General features: G+C 47.6%; 1 protein-coding gene across 1 annotated transcript in view; it reads right to left on the bottom strand.

Annotated features, from left to right (window-relative positions):
* Positions 1 to 11749, bottom strand: part of LOC107124584 (oocyte zinc finger protein XlCOF6-like) — a 31196-nt gene extending 19447 nt beyond the window's left edge. Inside the window, exons 1-2 of the mRNA XM_015428071.1 lie at positions 10308 to 11749; positions 857 to 873 (exon numbers count right to left, since the gene is read on the bottom strand). Of these exons, the coding sequence (XP_015283557.1) occupies positions 857 to 873; positions 10308 to 11697 (1407 nt within the window). The 5' untranslated portion in view covers positions 11698 to 11749. The remainder of the gene's footprint in view (positions 1 to 856; positions 874 to 10307) is intronic.
* Positions 11750 to 21804: the final 10055 nt, after the last annotated feature.

Raw genomic sequence — 21804 nt, 5'->3', positions numbered from 1 at the left:
TTTAATTTCAATAATGGTAGTACCAGTTGTTTTTTGATTATCAGTGAAATTCACTGGGCACATAGACAATATTTCAGAGCTTTCTTTAATGTCCTCTAAGGAAGAGATCTGATTGGGGAGAGGGAATGCCTCTGAAATCAAAGTTGTAGCTGAAGTCAGAGTTGGAACTGAAGGCAGAGCAGGATAGAGTACAATAGACTGTATTGGTTTAGGTAAAACCAATTGAGGCCCTTGGGAATAAGCAAGGTGGGCCTCTGCATTGCATGTAAGAGAGGCCAGAGGAAAAACAGGTGTACTGAAGGCAGAGGGGGATAGATTACAATAGACTGTATTGGTTTAGGTAAAACCAATTGAGGCCCTTGGGAATAAGCAAGGTGGGCCTCTGCATTGCATGTAAGAGAGGCCAGAGGAAAAACAGGTGCAATTGCATTGATTGCATATCTGCATATAAACCAAGACTTTAACACTGCAACAGGAGCTTTAGGCTCTGTGTGCAATATCTTTCCAATGATATCCCAGTCTTTTAAAGCCAAAGATCCAGTTTCAGGATACCAAGAGCATTGTCTCTGAATCTCAAAAAGCAATTGAGTTAGGGTCTCAGAAGAAACTGGCCTGCCAGCTTTCTGGGTAATAATCTGAAGTTCCTTTAAATGTTCCTGCAGGGGTAATGCTAGTTTAGCACCCATCTCACCAATGAGGGGTCGCTGAATCACGACGAGGAAGTACTTCTTGGGGCCTTTCGCCAGGCGTTAGTGAGATTGATCCGTAGATAAGTCCCTGTTCGGGCGCCAATTGCGGTGCTGCTCGTTAGGGTGTGGGGTGCAGGGGTGCAGGCAATTCAAAGACGACAGGATACAAGCTTGCAGGAACTGTCTGAATGAAGGAAGGAGGGAAGGAACCTCCTCCTCTCACGCAGCAGGTTTATTTATACACCTTTCTTCCCCCTTCTCCCTCCCTCCCCCTTCATAAGGGAGTTACAAACATTGGAGCATCCTTTTGGAATGTGTGTGTGTGTGTGTGTGTTTCCACGCAGCTGTCTGCTATCTGCCTTTCTCAAGGCTACTAACTGCGTAGTGAGCAGTAAACAGATTCCATCTCGGCCTCTCATGACGTACAAGCATTTCAGCTCCCAACCTCCAGCCAGGAGATTCCTGGACTGCCCTACAGAACTGCCCTGGTTATCCTTCTAAATAAGAACATAAGAGACGCCAATGTTGGGTCAGGCCAATGGCCCATCCATTCCAACACTCTGTCACACAGTGGCCAAAAATACCAGGTGACATCAGGAGGTCCAGCAGTGGGGCCAGGACGCTAGAAGCCCTCCCACTGTTGCCCCCCCCAAGCACCAAGAATACAGTGCATCCCTTGCCCCAGACTGAGGGTTCCTATCTATACCTTGTGGCTCTGCTCCATATGTTTATACAATTCCCTCTTGAAGCCATCCATGCTTGTAGCTGCCGCCACCTCCTGTGGCAGTGAATTCCATGTGTTAATCACTCTTTGGGTGAAGAAGTACTTCCTTTTATCTGTTCTAACCTGACCACTCAGCAATTTCATGGAGTGCCCGTGAGTTCTTGTATTGTGAGAAAGGGAGAAAAGTACTTCTTTCTCTACCTGCTCTGTCCCATGCATAATCTTATAAACCTCAATCATGTCACCCCTCAGTCGTCGTTTCTCCAAGCTAAAGAGCCCCAAGCGCTTTAACCTTTCTTCATAGGGAAAGTGTTCCAACACTTTTATCATTCTAGTTGCCCTTTCCTGCACTTTCCCCCAAAGCTATAATATCCTTTTTGAGGTGTGGTGACCAGAACTATACACAGTACTCCAATCTTAACACTGAATCAAAATAGGCTTTTTTTTTGTTCTTTAAAAGACGTGAACGGAGGCCAAATGCAACCTGCCCTGCTTCAGACACCTTTTTATCCTCTCCTTCTAGCCTAGTACTCTGACATCCCTTGGGTGTCCATTTTATTCAGGCCATCTTCAGGGAGAGGCAAGTAAGACCAGGGTCCCACACCTCACATTGGCCTGCCATAGGCTGGCAACAGGGAGCCAGAAGAGACTCCATTTTGAACCAGCCAAGCTAGATCAGGAGGAACCGAGCCCAGTAGAAGGAGCATGTACACAGGACCTCAAGATAAGCCAATAATTAACAAAGATCTTCATCAATGGACGAATCCTTAAATCCCATCCTCTCTGACCCAGACACCAATCTGGGTAAACTGAACTGTCTCCTTGAAGTAATTTCCAGAGTTTAGCACCCTTTCCCCCAACCAACATCAAGCCAATGGCATGCAGAAAGACAAACACTGGTGAAACCAAGAATCCTGCACATCCTCAATTTTAATCTGGCTACTCATTACACCCTGGGCCAGCCCACCCCCTGGCTCTCCAAACTAGAGATGTGAAGGCCCGGAAAAAAACCGGAAAAATTCGGGGGAAAATGGTTTTTTCCCGTTTTTTTGCTGAAGCCTTTTTTGTTTTTTTCCAAAAAATTGGAAAAATTGAAAAAAGAAAAAAAAAAGAAAAAAATTGATTATGGAACATTTTATTTTAACATGATGAATAAAATATTTTAAGACAAGGTGTTCAAATATTTTCCAAATCATTTCTAATATATATATATATATGGTATCAGATTGATCTAATTTCTGTGCACTGAGGACAAGCAAGTCGTAGGTTACAAACTGAACTCTCCAATGCAAGAACAAGATGCATTTCTTCCTTTAGGAGGTGCTATTGTCAGAAGAAAATAAAAAGGTTTCAGTTTTGTTTTTGCATGTGGGTGGGTATTCTGTTTGTAATAATTGTTTGGATACACTATATTTTTAATATGCTACTTGTGATAATTTCATGCCAAGTAAAAATGTCCAGTCATATTTTATGTTCCTAAAGTAACAGAATGACTTCCAATCTAGAAAAGACAAAAGAAATGCTAATGTAGCATTTTTTTCAATTTTTCCAAAAATTTCCATTTTTCCCCAAAAAAACCCGGTTTTTTTTCCAAGCTTCAAAATTTCCGGAAATTTTACATCTCTACTCCAAACCACATTTAAAGTGGCACTCTGCACCTTAATTTTTGTACAGCTCTTAGGGCCCATAAGAGTGTACCCTCAGACTCTGTCTGAGCCTGTGACATCAACCGTTGGTCAGCCTTGTCCTCCTCCTCCCATGTGGATTCCAGACTTCAGGATCAGGTGCATATTGCCCTATCTAAAACCAACCCCCTTCTTGTCACCATCGATCACTTCTCTATTTTCTAGCTCTGTGCGTTGATCTGTTGTTATTATTTTTGCACGAGTAGTGTGAGCTTTGCATTTATTTACAATAAAAACTCAAAGCTCTTCCTTCCACCGGTATCTCTTGCCATTTGACCCTCGTGTACACAGAGTATAAAGGACCCTTGTACACGTGTACTGCCCCAGGCAATCTGTGTAACATCTCCAACTGCCATTTTGCATCCAAGGGGGGGGGAAACCCAACCCTGTCTGGGAAGCTCCATTTCATCCAGTCAGCACCAAGCTCCATTCTGATTGGCACTCAGCATCACCCAATAGGAAGCCAGCCTTTTGAAGCTTTTATTTTACTCAGGCTCCTCTTCTACCCTTTTGTGTTTCTCTTTTAGCCTTCCCTCATCCACTTTACTAAAACCAGATAGTTGTATTGGTTAAATTTTCTGAACTGCTGAGCACTTTGGGAACCTTTTCTCGGGTGGTGTTTGAGGAGCCTGGAGAGCCACTCTCAAATTCCTGACTGTGGGTGACAGCAGAGAATACCAAGATACACGAGCTCTGAAGGAGAGATGGGATTTGAAAAATACTAAATGAATAAAGCCCACCTTCAAAGCAACACTATCATCATTGTGGGTGAGTCACTGTTCCCTCTAAGTGTGAGCTTGCTCACGGTTTTTTAGCCTCCGCCTCACACTTTTTTGTCTTTGCTCAGGAAGGGATGGCTCCAGGGCAAACTAATGTATGCAGCAGCCAAAATGCTCACTCACCACTTTAATGCCAGCAGCTCACAAAGTAGAATTTTTGCTCACACGACTCCACAGCTTAGAGGGAGCACTGGTGTGAGTGTGTGTATTTGAAAAGAAGACAGAATCCATTCTGGGATCAGCCTCTCCCACATGGAGAGCTCACCCATGAGCAGTTCTTTCTGGCAGACAGCCTCAGGGAGGCTCTAGCAGCTTGGGAAGTGGCAGTGTTGCCTTCCAAGGACCCAGCCAAGCTACGTAGACCCACTTCACCCCTAAATAGGGTTGCCAGACCCCATGGTGGTCCCCTGCTGCCGCCCCCCGCCCCCCAGACGCTAATCAGCTGGCCAGCAGGGGGACTTACAGAAGAAATAAGAAGGCCTAGACCTCATTGCCAGCAACCCACAGGAAGTGACTTTTATCACACCAGAGACTTTTGGGTGACACTCTGTTATTTGGGCAAAAATTCTATGGTGGAAACCAGTTTTATCACAGAGTTTTTGACCAACTACAAGAGCATTTCCCAGTTGTCACTGAAATGATGTCACTTCCTGTACAACCCCAGCAACGTGGCTTAGGTCTTCTTTCTGCTGCCAAGTCTCCCCCATCCCCTACCAGTTGCCAGGAGGATCTGACAGACCTACCCTCAAATATATTTTCTTAACCTGTTCCCCACAGCTGGCTCAAGAGCAGCACGATAGCAGGAATTAATCGGGAGAGCCAGGTTTGATGCCCCACTTCTCCTCCACATGAAGCCAGCTGGGTGACCTTGGGTCAGTCACAATTCTCTCCGCCCCACCTTCCTCACAGGGTTTCTGTTGTGGGGAGAGGAAGGGAAGGCAACTCTAAGCAGCTCTGAAACTCCTTCGGGTAGAGAAAAGCAGGGTATAAAAACCAACTCTTCTTCTTCTCTCTTGCTTGCAGCATATATGGCCAGCCACCTAAGATTGCCAACTCCTCATAAGGAAATACCTGAAGATTAGGGGGGTTGGAGCCTAGGGATAGAGGTATAATATACCACCTTGCACAGGAACTATTTTCTGTCACCTGGGGATCAGTTCTAATTCTGGGAGATCTCCAGGCCCCACTTGGAGGTTGGGAGATCTCCGGGCCTCTCTTTCCAACTTCTCTTTCTCTGTGTTCCTGCCAACTGCTCTTCTCCCTCCAAGGCATCATTTCCCTCTCTCACAGCAGTTCTCAACCTTTGGCAGTCTGGCGAAGCCTATGAACCCCTTCTCAGAATAATGTTTTTAAAGGCATAAAATAAAAGACAGAGCATTACAAAAGAAAACAATTATATTGAAATACAGTTATCAAAATATTTTTTTAAAATATCATAAAGTAATATATGTGCTTCTTTATTAGTGCATTAAGTAACAACTGGAATTTGAGTGAACTTGCCTGGCATACCCTCGTAGGCCCTGAACCCAGCTTTGTTACAAAAGGCTGCACAGCATTATGGAGAGGTAAGAATTCTCATTTGAACTGTCCAGTTTTGCAGAACTTGAACAAAGAATGAAAACGACTCACTTCCTCCCATGTATTGATCAACAAACAACTGGAGACAAGGAATACAGTAAATTTATCTATTTATGTATTAAATTTGGTTTTTAGACCATCCGCCCCTGTAAACAGGGCCCGGGGTAGTGTACAACAATAAAACAACATTCATATATTAATTCATAATTAAAAACAGGAAAAAATTAAATAAATTAACCTAAGTAGATGGCACTAAACATTCCAACTGTGGCACTGCCTTGCAGTGGTGAGGCAAGAGACAGGCGTGCCAGGCAGATGGAAACTATCGCTGTCCTCAACGAACACCTGGTTGAGGACAGTCAGAAGGTCCAAGGATCACACCCAACCAGGGGTTCACAAAGTCAAAGCTGGTCCAGGGTTGCACAGGTGAGGCAGCTCCAGGAGCTGTGGTCACTGAATCTAGCAGAGCACCATGTTACTTCCACAACAAGCAGACTCCCTGAGCTGGTTTTATAGGCATCCACTAATGAGCCTTGTTCCCCCTCATGGATCACTGCCTTGTCGTGGTGAGGGGGCTTGCGTGGTTCGATGAAGCTGTGGGCTATGCTGTGGAGGGTCACCCAAGATGGACAGGCCACAGCAGAGAACTCAGACCAAGCGTGATCCCCTGGAGAAGGAAATGGCAACCCACTCCAGTATTTTTGCCAAGAAAACCCCATGGACAGTATCAAAAGGCTAAAAGATATGACGCCGGAAGATGAGCCCCTCAGGTCGGAAGGTGTCCAATATGCTACTGGGAAGAGCAGAGGGCAAGTACAAGTAACCCCAAAAAGAGTGAAGCGGCTGGGCCAAAGCCGAAAGGACGCTCAGTTGTGGATGTGTTTGATGGTGAAAGGAAAGTCCGATGCTGCAAAGAACAATACTGCATAGGAACCTGGAATGTCAGATCTATGAATCAAGGTAAGCTTGACGTGGTCAAAAATGAGACGGCAAGACTGAACATTGATATCTTAGGAATTGAATTGAGCTTGAAGCTCAACATCAAAAAAACTAAGATCATGGCATCCGGCCCCATCACTCCTTGGCAAATAGAAGGGGAAGTCGTGGAAGTAGCGACAGACTTCACGTTCCTGGGATCCCAGATCACCACAGACTGTGACAGCAGCCATGAAATTAAAAGACGCCTGCTCCTTGGGAGGAAAGCGATGGCGAACCTAAACAGCATGATAAAAAGTAGAGACATCACCCTGCCAACAAAAGTCCACATGGTCAAAGCAATGGTATTCCCAGTAGTCATGTATGGCTGCGAGAGTTGGACTATAAGGAAGGCCGAGCACCGAAGAATAGATTCTTTTGAACTATGGTGCTGGAGAAGACTCTTGAGAGTCCCTTGGACTGCAAGAAGATCAAATCAGTCAATCCTAAAAGAAATCAACCCGGACTGTTCCCTGGAAGGCCAGATAATGAAACTGAAGCTCAAATACTTTGGCCACCAAGTGAGAAGGGAGCACTCACTGGAGAAGACCCTGATGCTGGGAAAGATTGAAGGCCAAAGAAGACGGGGACGGCAAAGGATGAGATGGTTAGACAGTGTCATAGATGCAACGAACATGAAGTTGAGCCAACTTCAGAGGACGGCGGAAGACAGGAAGGCCTGGCGGGATCTGGTCCATGGGGTCGGGAAGAGTCGGACTCGACTGTGCAACTGAACAACAACAGCAAAATGAGCCTTGTTAGCAGCCGACTGCTGAAGTGTAGCTCTGCAACTACTCCAGGATGCTCCCAGCAAGACGTTGGTGATGGGCCAGAAGCTGAGCACTCTGTCATCTTTTTTGCAACTCCCTTCTTAGCTGCTGCACTCAGTGCTCAAAGGGTGGAGGTGAGGCTGGTGGACTGCTAGTGCTTTACTGAGATTCACCTGCTGCATCAGGGCTGGTAGGTGGTGGCTCTGAGTCAGCTGCTGATTCTGAGCCTTGATGGGCTTGCAACTCCTCTCCCAGCTTGTCTTCTGCCGGCTCAGAGCTAGCCACATGAAGCTCCTCTTCTCCCAAGGAGTGCCTGCTGCTGCTGAGCTCTGGCCCATGAATCTAGCGTGGGAAACACCCTGGCTCTGGTTGAGGACAGTCAGATGTCTTCTGGGCAAGGGATCACCAGTAAGTTCTTATCTGCTGAGGACCATGTTCTTCGAGGGGTATACCACGTGAGGTGGTCCCAAAGATACGTGAGTCCCAGACCATTAAGGGTAGATGTCGGGGTCACCAATGTGAGAACACCCAACTTCACTGTTTTGTGGCTGAATGACGAGTAGGCAGGGCCGGTTCGCTCACTAGGCAAACTACACGTTCGCCTAGAGCATGAGGCCATCATGGGGGCGCCGGGCCAGGGAGGGGTGTGCCACAACACCCCTCCCCCAGTCCCCTGCCGCCCAGCTGGTTCCCAGCCGGCCGAAGCAGACGCGCCGCCAGTCTCTGGCCACTTGGCCTCTGGATGCTCGCGCTGCAGGCCCCATGGCCCAGGCCGAGGGGGCCGAGCCGGCCGCTGGCCTCCGCGGCGACGACGGTGAGCCCGGCCCAGTGGCGGCGTGCCTTCGAGGGCGCAGACCCTCCAGCTGCCGCGGATCAGCCTACCGGATCAGCTGTCGGAGCTCGGCCGAGATGGGCATGCGGGCGGTGGGCAGCGAGACCCTCCCCGAGGTGGACCTCTTGCCCCCGCCGCTGTACTGGGCACAGCCGTGCAGTAGGAGGAGACCGAGACCTGCACCATTGCCACCTCCCCCGATGGCCGCTTCCGGAAACTGTTGCAGACTCCGAGGGCTTCGGAGCGCTTGCCGAGCGCATGTTCCTCGGGGTCCCGATGAGCCCCGACGCTGCTCTTTTGAGACCGGGGCCTCTGGGGGCGATCGCCTGGGGGGGAAGTGCGGGGTGGTGAAGGAGGGCGGGCTAGAGAGGAGGACACGGAAGTGTGCTGCCAGGGAGCCCTCTTGGGCAGCCCCCTGGCAAGTTGCGGGGGGGAGGGCGGGACAGAGGTGAGTGGGGCCGGGAAGTACACGTCCAACCGGGATGGATCAGAAGAGGGTGGGGGGTGCTCGCATGTCGCTGCTGCTCGGGTTGCTGATTCTGGGGGAGGGGGCAGGGGGGACCCCACAGTGTCCCATGGGGCTGCTGCTGCAGGGTGATGGACAGGGCAGTAGTGGGGGCTGCCGACTCGGGCAGGGGCGAGGCTAGCTTGTGGTGCCCCCCCTCCCGGGCGTGTTTTTGGAAAGTCTCCAGGCCCCCCTGGGAGGTTGGCATCGCCTGGGGGCGCCACAAGCTGGCCTCGCTTATGGCACAGAAACACCTCGGGCTGGCCCTGCGAGTAGGTGCAGAGTTGCCCGATAGTTGGCCAGCTATGTCACACAAGTGTCTTTAGACAGGCAGACTGCGATAGTGTGTGATCCAGTGGCAGGTCTAATAACTAATTTTGGAGAAGCGAGGAGCGTAAACGATATTTTGAGATATCTGCAACAACTGTAATATGATAAGAAAAAATGTGATTTTTCGGGGTGACAAAGTCACGTGTACTGCTAATATTACTGCTAATACTACCGTGGTTTTTTGCCTCAGAATAAAAAAATTGCTGAATTTCAGTTAGAGGTTAGTGAAAATAAAGAGGTATGTTTCTCCCATCCAAGTTCATAGACTCCCTGAAATTTATCCACAGTCATCCGCTATCCTTGATGTGTCTGTTTCATCACAGGATTTGGAAAATAGGTATGTTTTCTGCCAGATCTGCAGATGTCAGGGGTACTTAGTTTGGCAGATAGACTAAAGGAGGGCAACCACTAAAAAGGCCCTTCTTTGCTTAACTATTTTCAGAGCATTTCTGAGCCTCCTGGGTGTTCAAAGAAGAAGAGGAGGAGATTGGATTTATACCCCACCCTTCACTACCCAAAGGAGTCTCAGAGTGGCTTACAAACTCCTTTCCCTTCCCCTCCCCACAACAAACACCTTGTGAGGTAGATGGGGCTGAGAGAGCTCTGACAGAAACTGCTGTTTTTTAAAAACAGCTGTGCCAGAATTATGGCTCGCCCAAGGTCACCCAGCCAGGTGCAAGTGGAGGAGTGGGAAATCAAACCCGGTTGTCCCAGATTAGAGTCTGTGCACTTAACCACTACACCAAACTGGCTCTAAGAAAGGCCTCACCAGAACCCACTAATGAAAGATTCACCCTTGTGTGGGTTACTTGAGAAACAGGAAGGCTGGATCTCTGCCTCAAGCTCCTGCTACATAGTGAGTGTTTATAAGGTTCCTCCCCTGTGTGGATTCCTGAGTGGTTAAGGAGATATGGGCCATTCTTGAAAAATCTCCTTCCACCCTCAGAACACATCCTTTCTTTCTTCCCTGTGAGATATAGTTGAGCTCTGTCCTCAGTTCAAATATTTCTATCATTTCTTCAAGGTTGGGATAAGGATTCTGGGCAGATACAACCACTTTACAAGAGTTTACATGGTTTCAACCCCTTCTATGGTCTGTGGTTCTATTTTTCATGTGAAATAAGAGGAAAAACTCTTTTTACAAGTCAAATGCTTACACGTGTGAGTTCTTTGATGATGCTGAAGATTGTCATTCAGACTGAATCTCTTTCCACACTTTGAGCACTCAAAAGGTTTCTCCCCTGTGTGAGTTCTTAAATGCTTGTAAAAATGACTGCTCAGATGGAATCTCTTTCCACATTCTGATCATTCAAATGCTTTCTCCCCAATTATTTGAAGTTGTAGAAGACTGCTACTCTGACTGAATTTCTTTCCACACTCTTGAGCATGGAAACAGTTTATCCACTGTGTGCGTTCTTTGATGCAGCACAAGATTGCCACTTTGACTGAATCTCTTTCCACACTGTGAGCATTCAAAAGGTTTCTCACCACTGTGGGTTCTTAGATGCTTTTGAAGGTCGTAACTCTGACTGAATCTCTTCCCACACTCTGAGCAATCAAAAGGTTTTTCCCCTGTGTGGGTTCTTTGATGCCGTTGAAGATGGCAAATTCGACTGAATCTCTTTCCACACTCTGAGCATTCAAAAGGTTTCTCCCCTGTGTGGGTTCTTTGATGCTGTTGAAGATTACCTGTGTCATTGAATCTCTTTCCACACTCTGAGCATTCAAAAGGTTTCTCCCCTGTGTGGGTCCTTTGATGCTGTTGAAGATGGCCACTCTGACTGAATCTCTTTCCACACTCCAAACATTCAAAAGGTTTCTCCCCTGTGTGGGTTCTTTGGTGCCGTTGAAGATGGCCACTCTGACTAAATCTCTTTCCACACTCCAAACATTCAAAAGGTTTGTCACCTCTGTGGATTCTTAGGTGCTGTTGAAGGTCATAACTCTGACTGTATTTCTTTCCACACTCTAAGCATTCAAAAGGTTTCTCCCCTGTGTGGGTTCTTAGATGCAGCTGCAGGTGGCCACTCTGACTGAATCTCTTTCCACACTCTGAGCATTCAAAAGGTTTTTCCCCTGTGTGGGTTCTTTGATGCCGTTGAAGATGACCACTATGACTGAATCTCTTTCTACACTCTGAACATTCAAATGGTTTCTCATCTCTGTGGATTCTAAGATGCTGTTGAAGACTATATCTGTGACTGTATTTCTTCCCACACTCTGAGCATTCAATAGGCTTTTCTCTTGTGTGGGTTTTTAGATGCTGTTGAAGCTTGCCACTCTGACTGTATCTCTTTCCACACTCTGAGCATTGAAAAGGTTTCTCCCCTGTGTGGGTTCTTTGATGCAGTTGAAGATGGCCACTCAACCTGAATCTCTTTCCACACTCTGAGCATTCAAAAGGTTTGTCTCCTGTGTGGGTTCTTTGATGCAGCTGAAGATGGCCACTCAACCTGAATTTCTTTTCACACTCGGAACATTCAAAAGGTTTCTCACCTCTGTGGATTCTTAGATGCTGTTGAAAACTACATCTGTGACTGAATTTCTTTCCACACTCTGAGCATTCAAAAGGTTTCTCCCCTGTGTGGGTTGTTTGATGCTGTAGAAGATTGTTACTCTGACTGAATTTCTTTCCACACTCTGAGCATTCAAAAGGCTTTTCACCTGTATGGGTTCTTAAATGTTGTTGAAGATTGGAACTGAAACTGAATTTTTTGCCACAATCTGAGCATTCAAAAGGTTTTTCCCCTGAGTGGGTTCTTTGGTGTACAAGGAGCTCTGATCTGTATTTAAAGTATCTTCCACACCGAAAGCATTTACATGCTTTCATTAAAACGTGCCTTGGGAAATGTAGATTTCTCTGTCTTCCATCAGAGAATGTCATTCCACTCTCTGAACAGATAAATGGCTTCTCTCCTGAATGAATGTTTTGGTGTTTAATAAGGTCCAATTTCTGTGAGAAACTCTTGTCACCGTTTGAGCAACTATAATGTTTCTCTCCTCCATGTGTTCTTAGTTGTCTAATTAGTTCTGCTCTACAAAGGAAGCTCTTTCCACACTCCAGATATTGATGGGTCTTCTTTCCACTGTGCTTTTGCAAATGCATATTATATTGGGTTTGACCTGAGAAGTTCATTCCACACTCCAAGCACTTGTACGCTTTCTCCACCATGTGAATTACTTCACGGAAATTCCCCCCTTGGCAAGGAATGGATTGATCCCTCTTCTGGACTGTGTGGCTTCCCTTCTGCCTCTTGGGTCTGCCTTGATTCTTGAAGTTTCCTCTCAAGTCTTCATTCTTGACTTCTTCTGGCAATAGATGATGCAGTTCCTCATCCTCCTTGTTCCTCTGATCATGCCCTGTTGGAATAAAGAGAGATCTCTCGTTAGCACCCACATAAGGAGGTCTGATTTGCACTTGAAATTCCATCCACACCCAAAGTGTCTCAGGGGCTTGTGCCTGCTGTACATTGAAATATACAATAATAGACACTTTAGAAGGGGGTTCCTGCCTGCTGTGTGGTCTATCTCTGAAGTTTCCCTCAGCCTCTTCATTCTTGGCTTTCTCTAAAGAGAACCCCTGGAATTCCCCAAGTGTCTCCTCCACACCCGCTGCTGGAATGCAGAAAAAGGTCCAATCAGAACCTATGCAAGAAGCCGGGCCACTAATCAGGCACTCCTCATTCATGAGTGTTCATTTCCTTTGGTAGAACTTCTTTTTCTCCAAACATGTTTGCTGTGGGGGAGGAAGAAGCCAGGACCTCACCAAGTGAACACCACAATTCAAAGTGTACCCCCTCAATGTTCCCTCTAAGCTGTGGAGTCTTGTGAGCAGAAATTCTATATTGTGAGCAACTGGCATTCAAGTTGTGAGCGGGCGATTTGGCTGCTGCATCAATTAGTTTGTTCTGGAGCCCTCCTTCCTGAGCCAAGACAAAAATGTGTGAGCCAGAGGCTAAAAAATTGTGAGCTAGCTCACACTAACTTTAGAGGGAACACTGCCCCCCATGGTTTTGGGACGGACATCAGTTGTTGGGGGGACGGTTAAGGCATCTAGGTGACAACTGAAGAGAACTGTTGATGTCCCTTTTGCCTTGTTCAGCCTGGGTGTTCTTAAGTAACCCCCCCCCCTTTCCTCCATAATATCCAATATTTAAGGATACCGCAGTCCCTCAAGGCCCATCACTGAGGTCAGGCCCAGATGGAGCTTCTGAGCCTCCAGATTTCAGGTCCCAGAAGGCTTCCTTCCCTCCTAACCCAGTGGGCTTTATAATTCTACCAAACCAAAAGATGCCAAGAAGGAGAGCGGAAACCCGCCATGCCCTAGTCTCTATCAGATGCATTCCAGTCTCTAAGCTCATTATAGCATAGCTAACACAGTTGGGGACCCCCAAAATACGGCATAAGACCGCTGCCTGGATCTGCTCAAGCAGGGTATTGAAGGCACTAACCCAAATGGGGATCCCGTATAATAGCTGAGAAATTGTTTTGGCATTAAAGACACGAATGGCAGCTGGGACAAATTGATTGCCCTTCTTATAAAAGAAACTAACCACCGCAGACGCACTACACCTTGCTGAGATGACTGCTTGCTTGCGTTGTTCTGTCCAATTATGGCTGTATTGAAAAGAAACCCCCAAGTATTTAAAAGATTTCACTTGTTCGATATTTATTTACTTTGACACGCCAGCTTTGTGGTTTTCAAGACTTTGAGAATACTAAAATTTTGGATTTGCATAGTTTAGGGACAGAGAGTTTGCCTCACAGTAGGAGGGGAAGGCAAGTCGCAGACGCTTGAGACCCTTCTGTGAGTGTGATAATATGACAGCATCGTCAGCATAAAGCAATAACATGTGACCCAAGTTTAGGGAAATGGACATCAACAATGTTTAGAAAGGGAGCCAAATCATCCAGAAGTAAATTCAACAGGTAGGGGGCTACGATACAACCCTGTTTGACTCCCTGGCTGGAGGAGATTTTTGAACTTAATCCACCTGGGCAGTTGTACCGCACTTGACAGCTATTAAAGAAATAAATTTTACGAATAAGGAAAAGTAAGCGTTTATCTACTCCCATATTATCCAACTTATTCCAAAGAAGGTCCCTGGGAAAGGAGTCAAATGCCCCTTTAAATCAAGGAAGGCTGAAAACAGCCTCCTCCCCCGGTACCACTGTATTTCTCTTTCATATGGTTGAAAGTGATACAGTGGTCCAGAGTAGACTTGCTGGGGCAAAATCTGATCTGTTCCCTACTCGGGAGATTTTGCTTTTGCATCCAGGAAATGAGTTTTTCCAAATGGTGTCTCACATATAGTTTGCCTGCTATGTCAAGCAGACTAATTGGGCAGTAGTTCTCCGGTATTTGCGGGTCACCCTTCTTATAAATCGGGACAACAATGGAATTTGTCCATGAATCAGGCAAGTTCCCCGTTTTATCAATCATGGTAAAGAGAGTTGCCAGAGGAGGGGCCCACCAGTCCATCTTCCATGCAGAGGGACTAGGTTAAGCTATTGATTGCTGTTTATAAAAATGAATTATAGCAAAAGTTATGATGTTATAAATTTGCAGGGCTTCAGAAGGATTTTTAACTTCAACCAATTGTTGATTTAGTTCCATCAATTTACTCTTTTGGAGCAGCTGGTTAATACTTACTTGGACTTTCTCTGACCATCTAACTCTTAGTAAAGCAGGAATATCAGAGACAGGTGATGAGTAATTGACAACTTCGAGTTTTAGTAATGTAATCAGAGGGAAATGATCACTATCCGAGCTCTCACCCACGAAAAAAATCTGTAATAAGTTTCCTCAGATTGGGAGAAACAATAACATAATGACACTACTACCCAGTCTAGAGCTAAATGTGTACTCAATGGGGATTAATCCATACCAGATCACGGTTGGAGCGGATGGCTAGAATCCCATTCCAGGGGAACTGTGGCTGCGGTCACATGGAGCAGTAGCCACGCTACTGAGATGGATGATAGGCGGATTTTCTGGGCGCGATCACAGTGCCACATCTGGGAAGCGTAGAGCTCCCATGGCGAACCCAAGGCTTCCCTCCGAAGATGTGCAGTTAAAAACGAGTACCTCCGAGGTACTAGCTTCCAGTAACCGCGGGGCAAGGGCGGGCGTCTGATTGCGTTTCCGGTGGCATCCGGTGCCCGCCCATGTCCCCTCGCAAAAAGGTGTGTCCCCCCCACCCCACCCCGGGGTTCCCTTCCCAGCAGCGCCGTTCTCTTCTAGCGCAATGAAGAGGAAAGAAGTGCAGACGAGTTGTTGTGGGGGAGGGGGAGAGAGAGCTTCGCACCAGCCAGCCCCCCGGCACCTTCCTGGGATGAGCAATGCTGGCATCACCTCCTGGGCAAGGCACGTGTGCCGGGGGCGAGGGGGGGGCGTGATGACAACGCGGGGACTCAAGGGAAAGGCCACGGAGCAGGCAGGGGGTTCGTGGGTGGGGGTGGGGTACGACATGCAAAAAGTTTTTTTTCAAGTCTCCACGGGATGTGCACAAGCACCCAACAGCACATGCGCACACTTCAGTTTAAAACCAAAACACACACCCATTTGCCGCACCGCTTCTTCCCCCCCGCATTTTCCTGCCCGTGTGACCGGGGCCTGTGTGTTGTAAAGGTTGGCAACTGAGAAATCAGGCTCTGATTAATGCCATGGGACTCCCCCCTCACTGGGGAACTCCATTTTGGATCCCTGTATGCTGGCACATCTTAGCCTGGGCCTAGCAATGAAAAATGGAGTCTGGATCAAAGGGATATCAAAACGACAGTGAGTCACACTGAGAGCGTGCAAGGAATGTGAAGGAACTCCTCCACTAATCATGCAACAGCCATATCTGGTGGGAGTCCGCCGAAGGGCCTTTCCCCCAACGACCTCAGAGCATCCCTCCCTGCTAAATAAATAAATCATCTGGCCTGAATAACGACCCAAGTAATCAAGACAATGTGCAACGGGCCAGCCCCAGCCATTTCTTCCTTATCTTAAGTGCTGGACAGGAAGAGTTCTCCCCCCACTCCATCATGTAAACTCAGTCATCTACTTGCCTATCTAAACCCTCAGTCTCCCTGAAGGAACATTTCTCCTTGAGACTCCCTACCTGTAATGCAACAGAAGAAAAACTCCCCTCCGCAATGCACATAACCCCGCCCCCCCCATTTCAGATTAGCTCATCTCTAGAGACACAGACTTTTCAGCACTCCCACATTACAATGCCAACACCTTTGTTCTCCTCCTTCATCTTAGCAGGAATGTAGAAAAAGCTATCCCTCAGGCCATCCAATTTGCAGCAGGTTTTGGACACCCAGCCTGTTCCTCCTACTATATGGCTGGCTTCTCTCCTTTCCCACCCTATTCTGCTGTGCTTCTCCAGAGCTGCCCGGCTGTCTTCAGGAAGCAGGCTTGTATGCCTTGGACTCTTCCCTTTTATTTTCTCCCTTCATAGCTGGAAGTTGGTGAGGGAAAGGGTTTAAACTGTGTTTGCACTTCACGTGTGCATTTAGTTCCGTTTCCTAGCACCTCTATTTTTATTCAACTGACCTAACCCACTTCTCTTTCTGTTAACTTATTAATTTCTGTTAACTTAAGAAGAAGAAGCTGATACCCTTCATTTCTTTTGAGTGTTGGTCTGTATCTCAACCCTAGTAGGCATAGGTATATAATCTAGGGAATTAATACCCCACAAAACACGTGTTTTCTCTTTGCTAGTATGAGGACGCTTTTACTAGTCACAGGGGTGGATGTCCATGAGTGATTTGGGTCACAGACAGTGTTCCCTCTAAGCTGAGTTAGTGTGAGCTGGCTCACAGTTTTTTTTAGCCTCTGGCTCACACATAGTTGTCTTAGGTCAGGAAGGGACGGCTCCAGAGCAAACTAATTTATGCAGCAGCCAAATTGCTCGCTCACAACTTTAATGCCAGTAGTTCACAAAGTAGAATTTTTGCGCACAAGACTCCACAGCTTAGAGGGAGCATTGGTCACAGACCCCTTTCTGAGGGCCTCTCAGCCCCTCCTTGGCTCCAGGCCAAGGCACCCTCTCTGGCTTGGGTGCTGGCCACAACACAAGCCTCAGTTGCCCCTGGGCCAGCCAAGTGGGTTGGGTCACACTCCCAGGCCATGCTGAACGTCACTTTCACTGCCACCCCCAACTCCTTGAGACCCCAAACAGGGGACAGGTAGTGGGGCAGGCCTGAAAACGATGCATTTGTGTTCCATATTGATTCATGCCTCATCCCTATGGCAGCAATTCTCACCCATGAAAGATCCTTACCCAGAAAGGCCACACTCCCGTAGTTCTCCAGCATGACTTCCCTGTAGAGAGCTCTTTGGCCCGGATCCAGCAGGGCCCACTCACCCTCGGTGAAATAGACGGCCACCTCCTCAAAGGAAAAGGGACGCTGGAAGAAAAAGCAGATTCCCCTTGTCAGAGATCATGCCAGGCGAGAAGGCACACTGGACGGGGGCAGTTGGGGAGGGTGCAGGATGCAGAGCTTGGCATGGGCAAAGGGAGCGTCACTCAGAGCCTCTCTCCCTTGGACACCTTAACAGCAACTGCAAAAGCAAAAGACCCCTGAGAAACAAGGGGAGACCCAGGCTGCCCCCCCCCATCTTCTCTACCTGGACTGGAGGCGCAGCGGCTGTTTCCACACCTCTGCCAAGATGATGGCGGAACACCACCTGTCCGCTGCCTGAGAGGGAGACCAAAAAGGAAGAAAGTTTGTTAGGTTAGACTCCCTCGTTGGTTTGCTTGTTTGAATCCTGCTCTGTGCACCCTCCTTCCCGGGATTGTGAAACTTTGCCATAGGCACACTCGACACAATTCGTAAGGATTCTGAGTAAATTGTGGGAGAGACAGAAGAGAAGCACTGGCGCCCATGAGCCTTGGGGGCTTCTGAATGCTGCTGACCCACTGAGAATTCCGTGATAACTGAAATGTGCTCTGTGAACCCTGCAGTTCAAAGAAACAACAACATCCCTGCTGGATCAGACCCATGGCCCAGGAACTCCCTTCTCCCCCCAGCTGGGCCCTCCCAAAGGCCCTTCAGTTCAGGCCGGCATGAGGAAAAGAGAGGGGCAGAAATGACACTGCATCATGTATCTCTTACATTGCTCTGAAAACCAAGAGGGTGATTTTAGCTCATATGAAAACTCCAGGGAAATATCAGTAGGTTTCCCGAGTGTCTGCTGATGCCGTGACATCACACCCAGTCCATGCACCACCTCCAGACATCACAGGGGTGCCTGGCTACAGTCTGGCATCCACAGTCCACTCTTCTCTTTCAGCAGGGGCACAGAACACAAATGTTGGCCACAAGCAATGCGTTTTCAGAGGTAGGCTGCCCCAGAACATGGAGGTTCCACTCATTTGCCATGGCTCACAGCTGTGCCCAGATTGGCCGACCTTTCCTTTTTCGAACTGATTTGAGTCCCACTAATAGAAGGAAGGAGACTTCACTGCATGCTATGGCACTGAATCCCAGATTTTAACTGTGTTCTGTACAGCACCATTTCCTTTTTCTCCTGTCCTAAACTTTCTACCCAACAACTTCACTGTGTGCCTCAATCCCATCAGCCTTACCACCTGAGAGGGCATCTTGGTCAGGCTCCTGGGTTTGAGCTCTCTGCCCTTCCTCCAGAGGAGATCCTTCCTCCTCAGAGAAGTTAGCTTCCATCTTCACTGATGGTCCCCCCCTCTGAAAGAGCAGAAAAGGAGAGGGGTAAGAGAAGGAATGGAACAAGCCGAGGAGAAGGATCCTGCCCCATTCCCAGACTCCTCATCCCTGCATCCACTGACAGAGCTGGTGAAACCACAGGGGCAAGAGTCAGGGTTGGGCTTTCCTCCCAGCCTCGTGAATTCTCTAGAGGCAGAAATACCTGGCTGGGAAGCATTAGGAAAAGGTTGTTGCTTGAAGTGAGTGAAGAATATGCTACCTCACCTGCTCTGCCTGCTTCTCCTCTGCCTGGCTCAGGAGGAATCCTTCGGCCAGGGCCACCGCCTGGGAACTGGTCTCTGGCCCACATCCTCTGACCCAGCACTGCATCTCCTGGGGCAGGATGGCCAGGAACTGCTCCAGGATCACCAGGTCCAGGATCTGCTTCTTGGTGTGCCTCTCTGGCTCCAGCCAGTGGTTGCAAAGTCCATGGAGCTGGCTGCAAACCTCTCGGGGCCCATCAGCCTCGTGGTAACGGAACTGCCGGAAACATCGGCTGCGTACCTCTGCGGTCATAGTGTTCTGAGCCAAGATCTCTGGCACAGCTCTTTCCCAGAATTCAGCACCACTTCCTGGTTGGATGGAATGAGGACCTTTCCTTGATCTCTTGCCAGTTTCAGGTCCTTCTGAGTCCTTCTCCTCCATCTCCTTCCCCTTCCCTTGGGTTCCTCCGACTGTGGAAAGATACCCTTATTCACATGGCTATGAAGAGAGAGAGGAAAAGATATCAAAGAGGGAGAAAGAAACCAAAAGAGAACGGAGATACATCAGCAACTTTGGTCAAAAAGACACCTAATGATTGCCCCAGTGACTCTGATGGAGCGTCCTTGTTTAGTTTTGCAGATCAGGTTTAATGTCATTGTGCTATATTTCATATCAAACTTTCTTCGTTATGCCCGTTTGGTCGTTTAGGAAAGTAAACCATCTCTATTTGTCTCTTTAATAAAAATCTGTAGCTGATGTTATGATCTTGGCCTCCTGTGACTGCCTGTCAGTCTGTCTTAGGGGCTACTCTCAACGTAAACTGGAGCCCGGCACAAAATGGCCTGTAAGGTGCTTAACCATTTCCATTATCTCCTCAATAGGCTGGAAGGGTTGGGCAAGAGCTCTATCCGAGCAGCCAGCAGAGCGGTGCGGGGGCGGCAGAAGCGGGGGGGGGGGGCGGGCGGCAGAGGGGCCCTAAGCCAGGGGTGTCAAACTCACTTGGTATTAGGGCCAGATTTGACATAAATTGGACTTTGTCGGGCTGGGCCATGTGAGTATGTCTCTTTTTTCTTTTAAACACTTTTATTAATCGGATATATCAACACATTCAAAAATACATTTCTTCTTTTCAACATATACCCTTTTCTACTTTCTTCTACCCCCTCTTCTCGGCCTCCCGCAGTGCTCCCACCCCCTTATACAGATCAGTTCTTAGTTCACCATCTTTTACAACCCCTCTTACTAAATTCTTAACAGGTAACATTATAACACTATACCATTTTTTCATTCTGTTACATACTGTTCTTAATAATTGTCAAAGCAAAGTAAATTATTTTTTACATCCCAGTTGTTTTCAATATATTCTTTATGCCATGTGTGTATGTCTTTATTTATATTATTAAAGTCCACCTTTCTCATGGGGACTCAAGGGAGGTTACGCAGAGTGACTCAACAGGATGGCACGTTCAATAAACTATGAAATAGAATGTGGGTTGTAGAACCAACCAGAAACCTGAAAAAAAAAGTATTGAAAGAAAAGCACAAATGTTAACATGAACCACTAAATGACGCAAAATTACATGGTAGGATGCAACTTCCAGCAGTACTGTCCTACTTATGATACACGTTAGTACCCTGCCCTGGATAGTCCAGGCTAGCCTGATCTCATCAGATCTTGGAAACTAAGCAGGGTCGACTCTGGCTAATATTTGGATGGGAGACCTCCAAGGAATACCAGGGCCATGACGCAGAGGCAGACAATAGCAAACCACCTCTGAAGTCTCTCGCCTTGAAAACCCTACGGGGTCGCCATAAGTCAGCGGTGACTTAACAACAGCAACAAATATGCAAATATACACCACAGTCCCTAAGAATTTCTCCAAGTGAGTTTGTGAATAATTTTGTACAGTCAGGGCCGGATTTAGACTTGCTGAGGCCCTAAGCTATACAAAACCCAGAGGCCCCCTACTGTTTTAAATTACATCAGCTGGTCTCAGAAAAAATTAAAATGTATATGCCTTTTTAATATTTAAAAATATATTGTCTTTTAATTTTTATTAAAAAAATAAATAAAGGATGTGTTTACAAAATCACAGAAATAATTACATAATTAAAGGGTTTTAAAACGACAAATAAGGCTCCAGCACATTGCGAGGCCCTAAGCTGTAGCTTATTTAGCTTATGCGTAAATCCGGCACTGTGTACAGTACTACCCTATTGCCTATGTAGAATAGCCCTCTTGAATAGTTCGATTTTTCCATAGTTTGCAGAAAGGCAGGAGACTGGGAGCCTTTCTGACCTCCTCAGGCAGGCCGCTCCACAAGGTGGGGGCCTCAAAAGAGGAGGCACGTGGACGGGCAGTTAATTCTTGCCAGGTGCAGGGGGGGACCGCTCAGATGAGCACAGGTTACCCGGCAGAGCATAAGGGGAGAGACTGTCTTGCAGGTATGAGGTTCCAAGGCCATGAAGGGCTCTGGATGGGAGAGCCACTCCTTTAAACTGAGCCCAGTAACTGATGGGCAGCCAGTGGAGTGACTGCAGAAGGGGAGTAATAGGCATGCTCCGTCTAGTTGCTGATAATGTGGAGCTACAGCGGTCTGCTCCTACTGGAGTTCTGATTTTGAGGGGAGACCACTGTGCAATCCATTAGTCTAGTCTTGATGTCCCCATGAGATGGATTCCAGGTTGCCAGATCCACCATACTAAGGTACGGCTAGGCTGAGCTGGAAGGAAGCCTTTTCTGCAAATTGCATTAACTTGTTTCTCCAGCTATCCTGTTGGGTCCAGGAAAACCCAGAGCCTCTTAAACGATTCATCAAGGGTCAGCTGAACTCCATGGAAGGTGGGTGTATCATCTGCATATGGATGACAGCCAAGGCCAGAATTGCAAAAGGTTTGGACTAAGGGCTTTACATAAAGAAAGGTGGGAGGGGGGGGGGGAAAGGATTGTGCCCTGTGGGTCCCAAACCGATCCGAAAACCCAGAGGCAATTCTTTGGGTCCGGTCCTTTTGG

The sequence above is a fragment of the Gekko japonicus genome, unplaced genomic scaffold (assembly GCF_001447785.1).
Source record: "Gekko japonicus isolate JY-2015 unplaced genomic scaffold, Gekko_japonicus_V1.1 scaffold1053, whole genome shotgun sequence".
Taxonomy (NCBI): Eukaryota; Metazoa; Chordata; class Lepidosauria; order Squamata; family Gekkonidae; genus Gekko; species Gekko japonicus.
This window is presented reverse-complemented; position numbering and strand designations above follow the sequence as displayed.